This window comes from Aureococcus anophagefferens, assembly GCF_000186865.1.
Source record: "Aureococcus anophagefferens unplaced genomic scaffold AURANscaffold_54, whole genome shotgun sequence".
Classification (NCBI taxonomy): Eukaryota; class Pelagophyceae; order Pelagomonadales; family Pelagomonadaceae; genus Aureococcus; species Aureococcus anophagefferens.
Genome location: NW_008705607.1, coordinates 11,490 through 19,879, shown reverse-complemented (window position 1 = coordinate 19,879; position 8,390 = coordinate 11,490). Strand labels below are relative to the sequence as shown.

The following is an 8,390-nucleotide window of genomic DNA, read 5'->3' as shown; positions in this document are numbered from 1 at the left end:
AGGGGGGGGGCCCCCCCCCCCCCCCCCCCCCCCCTGTGTCTTCTCCGCCAACGCACATAAGCACCCTGTTGTATGTCACATGAAGCTCGGCGGCGGCATGAGCTCGGACCGGGTCTCGAAGGCCTCGGGGTCGGAGACCGAGTCGCGGACCGTGTCGACGCTCGCCGCGCGGTCCGCGCGCGGCGGGCTGTCGGCGCCGGTCTTGGCCCGCTCGGCCCGCGACCCGGAGTTGCCCAGGTCGAGGCGGTCGATCGTCGACCGGAGGCGGCTCGTCTCGCGGCGGTAGCGGTGGAGCGCGACGACCGAGTAGGGCGCGTCCTGCTCCACGGACCAGAGGAAGTCGACGACGTCCTTGTCGGACTTGCCCAGGGCGTCGTTCAGCGCGAGCACGGCCTTCTCCGTCTCGCGCTGCTCGCGCAGGAGCTGGAACTGCTCCATGGAGTCGTCCGCCGGGTTCCCTTTGAGCGTCTCGACGAGCGCCTCCTCGCGGTCGATCTCCGACCGGAGCGCGGCGAGGCGCGCCTCGGCCTCCAGCGCCCGGCGCTCGCCGACGTCGCGCCGCGCGTTCGCGCGCTCGAGGCGGCTCCGCACGTCCTCCGTGAGCTCGCCGGACCGGCGGAGCGCGTCGTCGCGGACCTTGGCCTCCACGTGCTCGACGGCGACGGCGGCGCGCGTGCGCGCGTAGTCGTGCTCCGCGTCGACGATGGGCTTCAGACGAGGGCCTGCTCCGCCTCGATCTGCTTCTTGAGCTGCGACCCCTCGGCGGAGCCGTCGAACTCGTCGAGGAGCGCCTGCGGCGCGAGCATCTGCGACCCCAGACACTCCATCTCGCGCACGTGCTCCGCGGACTGGATGGCCATGGCGATGCGCAGCTGGGCGACGCACTCCTGGACGCGCTCGAGCTTGGACTGCACGCGCCGGTGGTCCGCGTCGGCGGCGGCCGCGGCCCGCTCGCGCTCGAGCACGAGCCGCTCCGCGGCCTCGACGTCCGCGTGGAGCTGGAGCAGGAGCGACGTCTCGTGGTCCGGCTCGTCGCCGTCGGCCTCCGGGGCCGAGCTCGGCGGCGGCGGACTGTCCGCGAGGGCTGCCTCGAGGGCGCGCACCTCGATGACGGCCTACGATGGGCAGCCTCCGATGATCGGCGAGTCGGCATGGGATGACTCACCTCGAGGGCCGCGATCTCGTCCGCGAGCTCCCGCGCTGATGGTGCGAGCGACGATGGCCGCCGCGGCATGCGCGCCACGGGAATAACCATCGCACCAAGTAGTGGCGCACAGTTCGCGGCGACACAAACCTTCGACGTTCACCTAAATTTTCTTGAGTCTGTAGCGCGCTGGTGAGCGCTGAGTTGCCCGTCGGGCTTGGTGCGCGCGGTGTCGGGTCGGCGGCGGTCGCCGACCCGGTAGCGTACGCTCACTCGACGCGTCCGACAACACAGCGCGCGCTCCGGGCCGGCGACGGGAAGATCGCAGGAAGCGGCATCGCTCCTTCCTGAAACCTCCGCGAGCATGGACCATAGAGCCGCGATCGAGCATGGACATAGAGCCGCGGTCCACGAGGCGGACACGAGCCACGAACCGCACTTCGAGAAGCCGGCGGCGCCGAGGCAGCGCCCGGCCGGCCTCACGCTGATGGCGCGCACGGACCGCGCCGAGTCCGCGAGGCCGCTCGGCAGCAGCCAGTCGACGATGCGGCTCGTGCCGCAGACGCCGCTGCGCAAGGCGCTGAACAAGCAGGTCGTGCCGGCCAAGTACGATACGAACATCCACTTCGAGGTCGCGGCCGTGCGGCACCGCCTGCGCAACGGGCAGCGGGGCACGCTCGACCCGAACGGGTCCTACATGGCGCGCTGGGACCTCGTGACGACCTTCTTCCTCCTCTTCACGGCCATCGTGACGCCCGTGGAGGTGGGCTTCACGCGCCAGCTCGGCGGGGACCCGGAGCAGTGGGCGATCTGGTGGCTGAACCGCCTCGTCGACGTCGTCTTCATCAAGGACATCGTCGTCCAGTTCTTCCTGCCCTACCAGGACGAGACGCGCGGGGGCATGGTCATCCGGAGCCGCATCCTCATCGCGAAGCGCTACCTCAAGGGCTGGTTCTGGATCGACTTCGTCTCCGTGATCCCCTTCGACCTCATCCCCGTCGACGCGCTGAACAAGCTGAAGGCCGTGCGCCTCGTGAAGCTGCTCAAGCTGTTGAAATTAGGCCGCGTCCTGCGGGCGAACCGGACCCTGGCCCGCTGGGAGTCGTCCATCGCCATCTCCTACGCGAAGATCTCCATGTACACGTTCGCGCTCGGCATCGTCTTCGTGAGCCACTGGATGGCGTGCCTCTGGGGCCTGGTGGACGTCATGGCGGAGAAGGACGCCTGGACCTGGGTCCGGGCGCTCGAGGCGGCCAAGTCCGACCCCCGGGGCAAGGGCGGCGAGGGGCGGCCGACGTTCCGCGCGTCGTCGATGCCGCACCGCTACATCGCGGCGCTCTACTTCTCCGTCTACACGCTCACGTCCATCGGCTACGGCGACATCACGGCGACGAACCCGACGGAGTTCTGCGTCGCGACCTTCTTCATCTTCTTCGGGAGCTTCTTCTGGGCCTACACGATCGGGTCCTTCTGCGCGACGCTCGCGACGATGGACATCTACGAGGTCCAGTGGAAGCAGACCATGGACGAGATGAACGAGATGATGAGCGACCGGAACTTCGACCAGGACCTGCGGCGGCGCTGCCGCATGTTCATGAAGAACGCGAAGCACCTGGCCAAGGCCGCGAACTACCGGCAGCTCGAGCAGCAGATGAGCCTGACGCTGCGGTCCGTCGCGGCGGCGGCGAACAACCAGACCTGGCTCGCCAACTGCTGGTACCTGAGCCCGCCGACGCTCGCGGAGATCAACCCGACCTTCATCGCCGACGCGAGCCAGTGCCTCACGATCCGCCTCTTCGCGCCGCTGGAGCTCGTCGAGGTGCCCATCAGCCTCTGCATCCTCAACTCCGGCATCGTCGCGCGCAACGGCAAGCCCATGGGCAAGGGCATGGTCTGGGGCCACGACTTCGTGCTTCGGGACGAGCACGCGCACTACATCGACAAGACCTACGGGTCGTCGCTGACGTACGCGGAGATCGTCACGCTCGAGCGGACGGACTTCTTCGCGATCCTCGACCAGGGCTACCCGGAGGAGAACAAGGCCGTGAGGCTCGCCCAGACCTTCTACCGCATCAAGGCCTGCTTCCTGCGCCACGTCGCCGACTACGTGCAGGCGAAGCGCGAGGGCCGGACCGTCCAGCGCCGGGGCCTCGACGACGCGCTCGTCGAGGAGGACGACGACGACGACGAGGACGGCGGCGGCGCCGTCGCGCCCATCCCGGGCGCGGCGTCGCCGGCGACGATCGTCGTCGGCGAGCGCGGCGCGGCGACGACGCCCGTGCAGGGCCAGCGGAACCTGGCGCCCATCGTCGGCGCGTCGCCGACGTCCTTCGCGCCGGGCGTGGACGTCGACGCGCTCGCGACGCTCATCGCGGCCAAGGTCGAGCGCGCGGTGCTCGGCAAGGTCGAGGGCGGCATCGAGGAGAGCGTCCGCGCGACCATCGGCTCCGCCGTCGCCGCCCACGGCGGCCGCCAGTCCCTCGCCATGAAGCAGGCGGCGAACAGCCGCGCGAGCACGGCCTTCAACAACCCCGCGCGGTCCTCGCAGATCAAGCGCTCCGTCTACACGAAGTTCGGCCGGTGATGCCCCCCGCGTTTGCTAACACTCTAGTCTATGCGTGGGGCGATACGGTCCGCAGACTCGGGTGGCGTCGGGGCGGCTGGCCCCGAGGCGCGACTTCGCGGAGGCCGGGGGCGACTTCAACAAGCGATGCTCACAGGGCGATGTCGAGGTCGCCCGTCTTCAACATCTCTCGGCGCTCCTCCTCGATGTCAATCTCCACCATCGTTTGCAAAATCGAAAGCCGCGCGTACGACCGAAGATTCTCTTGGTCGGCGCGTTCGGACGGGTCGCCGGTGATCGGCCGAACGAAATGCCGCTCCAGCTCTGCTAATATCTTGATTCCTTGCGCGAAGACCGCCTCTAGCCGAGCCAAGGTCCGCGATTCGAGAAGGGGCGCCTCTGCTTCATCCTTGCGCTTTCGCTTGCGGACACCGGCCTCGCAAACTTCCGACGCGTCGGACGCGGCCCGGAGGCGCATAATTTCTAATTCGAGCATACGTTCCTCGTGCCGGTGCGTCTCTTTGAGGCGCTGCAACTCTGTCGATTCCGTCTCGATTCGGCGCCGAGAAGAAGAGGTGAGCGCCAAAACGCGATTCTCACAACGCATAGCGATGTGTTTCCAATGAAGCATCAAGGAAATGTCACCATAGTCACTGGCAAAATCGGGTAAGCTGGCCGCATTGACCGCAGGTAACAGATCGGGCACATCCGTGCGCATGCTCTCTTCGTGTCCACTCATCGCGGAGGACTTCCGGGCGACTTCTGCACGCGTGGCGTCGTTCAACGTCGCCGGCGTGCACTTCACTGATTTCAGCTGCCAACATTATGGTGGCCTTCGATATCCATTCTGAGGGCTGCCGATGATCGCGTGACGACCATGGTCCGCCGGCGCGCCGTCGCGCTGCTCGCCGCCGCCGCCGCCGCCGCGGGCGCGGAAACGTCGGCGTGCAAGCGGGGCGCGCCGCGGGGCATCACCCTCGTGACGCAGACGTCCGTGGAGCGCCTGCGGAATCTGCGGTCCATCTGCGAGCGCTGGACCGGCGACATCTCCGTCGCCGTCTACGTCGAGGACGCCGTCGAGGAGCGGCGCATGGCGCCGACCGTCGACGCGGTCACGCGGCCCTGCCGAAGGGCCGCGATCGCGTTCGTCCGCGCGGCGGCGCCCGACGAGGAGTACCCCGTGAACCGGCTGCGCAACGTGGCCTGGCGCGGCGCGGCGACGTCCCACGTCTTCGTCGTCGACGTCGACTTCTGGCCCGGCGCGGGCGCGCGCGCCGCGCTCGAGGCCGCCGTCGCCGCCGCGGGCGAACGGACCGCGATCGTCGCGCCCGCGTTCTCCCTCGACTTCCGGGGCGCGACGCGCTTCGACGGCGACGGCCAGCGCCTGGGGCCCCTCTGGGGCGGCGAGAAGACGCGCACGGTCAACGGGTCCGAGGTGCCCGCCAGGGCAGGAAAAGAGTGCGAAATTCCCAACTTCAAAGGCTCCTATCTCAGTCGCTTTCCACTCGTTTTGGCTGATTTTTGGACGAGCGATCATCTCTCGAAACGGCCTCGAAGCGTGAATTCTTTTTTCGGAACGCGCGCGCGCGGAACACTCACGTTGATGCGACGTTGAATCTCTCTTTTCCTGCCCAGGTGCCCGCGACGCTCGACGACCTGCTCCGGTGCCTCCGGCGCGACCGGGGCTACCGGCGGACCGCGCGCGGCGTGCCCCGCGCGTCGGCGGCGGCCCACGACGACGGCGAGGACACGTGGTGCCACCCCTTCCACCACCACGGCTCCACGCGCTTCGCGCGGTGGCGAGGAGCCGCGCCGGAATTCAACCGGCGGAACGCCGCCCGGTCGCATCGAAGTCGTTTCGGCCGATGTTTGGACGAGCCGGTTGCTCTCGAAGCACGACCGAAGCGCTCGCATCGAAGTATTCAAGTCTGAAGATGCGAGTCGCCCGCAGGGTCGTCGCGAGCGCGCTCGACGACGAGCCGGCGCCGCTGCGCCTCGAGTGCTTCGTCGGCGACTTCTACGAGCCCTTCGTCGTCGTGCGGAGCTGCGGCAAGCCGGCGCCGCCGCCGCTCTTCGACGAGCGCTTCGCGGGCTACGGCAAGAACAAGCTCGACTGGATCTCGAGCCTCCGCGACGCGAATTTTACGTTCCTGGCGGCGAAGCGCGCGTGGATCGCGCACGCGCCCCACGCGGCGAGCGACGCGAAGCGCAAGTGGGCGAGCGAGCGGCGGCCGGGCGCGCGCGGCGCGACGGGCGCGCGCCGGCGCAAGGACCTCATGTTCGGCGAGCGCGACGCCGCCGCGACGGCGACGGCCGGGGCAGCACAAGAGAGCGAAATAGCCAACTTCAAAGGCTCCTTTCTCGGCCGGTTTCCACTCGTTTCGGATGATCTTTGGACGATCGATCATCTCTCTGAACGGTCTCGAAGCGTGGATGCTTTTCCTGGAACGCGCGCGCGCGGAATACTCACGTTGAAGCGACGTTGAATCACTCTTTTGCTGCCCAGGCGACGGCGACGCCGCGCTGCGGCGGCGAGTCGACGTTCCGCTACTACGAGCACCCGAAGATCGCCTGGGCCAGCGTCGCCGCCACGGCGAAGAACTGCCTCGAGTCGGCGGCCTACTGCGCGGCCCAGGCGGGCCGCGACGCGGACATCTGGGCCCGCGCGCGCGAGAAGGACGCGGCCGCGAGAAGCCGGGGCGGCGGCGGCGCGTAACGAGGTGGGCGCCTGTGGGGGGTAGCTGGGCTCGGCGCCGTGCGGAGCGGCGTGACGGTGCCGCGGCTCCCGGCGGTGGCAGCGCGCGCTCGAGGACGTGCTCGACCTTGCCCGAGGAGGCCTTCGAGGCGACCTCGAGGCGGCCGTCGGAGCCCGGCCGAGCACGAGCAGATCAGAGATCGGCGACCGCCAGTCGCCTTGCCATTCGCAGCGGCGTTGGCGCGGCGCGTCGGGCCAGCACCGCAGCCGCTCCGTGCGCGCGCAAAAGGATCATATGGCGGCGATGAGCGTCGTCCGGGAGATGCACAAGCGGCTCGAGGGCAACGGCGCCGAGTTCGAGAACAAGGACCTCGCCGGGTGGATGCACGCGCTGCGCTTCGTGCTGACGCCGCGGCCGGACCTCGTGGCGTCGGCGACGGCCGCCGGCGGCGGGTCGCTCGAGGCCTTCGTCGTCGAGCACCTCCTCGACCTCTGCGGCGCGACCGTCGCGCCGCCGGAGTTCGATTCGGCGCCCGCCGCGGCCGCGCCCGCCGCCGCGAGCCCCGGGAGGACGCCGCCGCCCGCGAAGGGTGCCGTCGCCAAGCTCGCGCCGGCGGCGGCGCCGGACGTGCAGGCCGCGCGCATCCGGGCCATGATCGGCGGCGAGGGCGGCGCGATGTATCTCGCTTCCGTCCTCGAGCGCTACGCGAAGACGCACCGCCAGCGCGTGGACTTCCCCTACCTGGGCCAGGGCTCCTTCCGCGCCTACATGGACACACTGGACGGCGTCGTCCTCGGCCCGCGCCTGCCCGGCGGCGGCGGCGAGAAGGTCTACCTCGAGGGCCGCGAGGACGCGCCCGTCCGCGACGCGGCGCGCGACGGCCCGAAGAAGAAGAAGGGCAAGGCGGACCTCGCGACGGACGACGCGGCCGTCGTCGCCAAGTGCCTCGAGCACATCGCGGACCTCGACCTGGGCCCGGGCGTGCCCTTCGCGCGCTGGTGCTCGACGCTCGCGGGCCGCTTCGGGAGTCGACCCGACGTCGTCAAGGGCCTCAAGGCGCGCCACGGCTCCTTCGCGGCCTTCGCCCGGGCCCACGCCGCCGAGCTCGGCGCGCCGGGCCCCGACGCCGCGCCGCCGGCCCCGGCGCCCGCGAAGACCGGCGGCGACGCGGACCGCGTCGCGCTCGTGAAGGGGCTCGCGTCGTACCCGCTCGTCGCGGGCCTGCCCCACAAGGGCTGGTGCGACCGCCTCGGCGGGTCGCTGGGGAGCCGCTACCCCGCGGAGATGAAGGCCATCCGCGACGCCCACGGCTCCTTCGGCGCCTTCGCGGACGCGCACCGCGCGGAGCTCGGCACGCCGCCGAATCCCGCGGCGCCCAAATCCAAGGGCAAGGGCAAGGCGGAGGCCGCCGACGGCGACGCGGCGTCCGTCGCGCTCGCGCGGCGCCTCATCGCCTCGGACCCCGGCCGCTTCGCCGGCGCGCTCCCGCGGGAGCAGTGGCTCATGCGTTTGGCGATCAAATTCCCGAAGAACGAGAAGGCCGCCGTCGCGCGCAAGTACAAGAAGTTCGGCGACTTCGTCGACGCGCACGCCGCGGCGCTCGGCGCGCCGGCGAAGCGCGCGAACGGCCGCGCGGCGCCGCGGGCCGCGGCGCCGCCGCCGCGCGCCGCGGCGGCGGCCGCGCCGCCGGCCGCGGCGCCGCCGTCGCGCGACGACGACCTCGCGACGTTCCTCGCGAAGCAGGGCCTCCCGCCCCACGTCTGCGCGAGGCTCCAGGCCGAGGACGTCGACACCGTCGCGACGCTCGCGCTCGTCACCGAGCAGGACCTCGTCGAGATCGGCGTCGCCCTCGGGCCCCGGCGGAAGCTCCTCATCGCCATCGCGTCGCTGAGCGGCGTGGCTTAAGGTTGTTGTGGTCTTATTTAGAAGCGACGCGCGCAGCGCGGAGCCCCGTAGCGACGCGCGGAGCGCGGAGCCCCGTGTTTCC

General features: G+C 70.4%; 1 protein-coding gene across 1 annotated transcript; it reads left to right on the top strand.

The window, feature by feature from the left end:
* Positions 1 to 2,423: 2,423 nt before the first annotated feature.
* On the top strand, positions 2,424 to 2,615 carry AURANDRAFT_9604 (hypothetical protein; the record flags this gene model as incomplete). The annotated part of the gene is made up of 1 exon (XM_009043456.1): positions 2,424 to 2,615. A coding segment is annotated over one exon (192 nt), but the record flags the coding sequence as incomplete, so codon positions are not given.
* Positions 2,616 to 8,390: the final 5,775 nt, after the last annotated feature.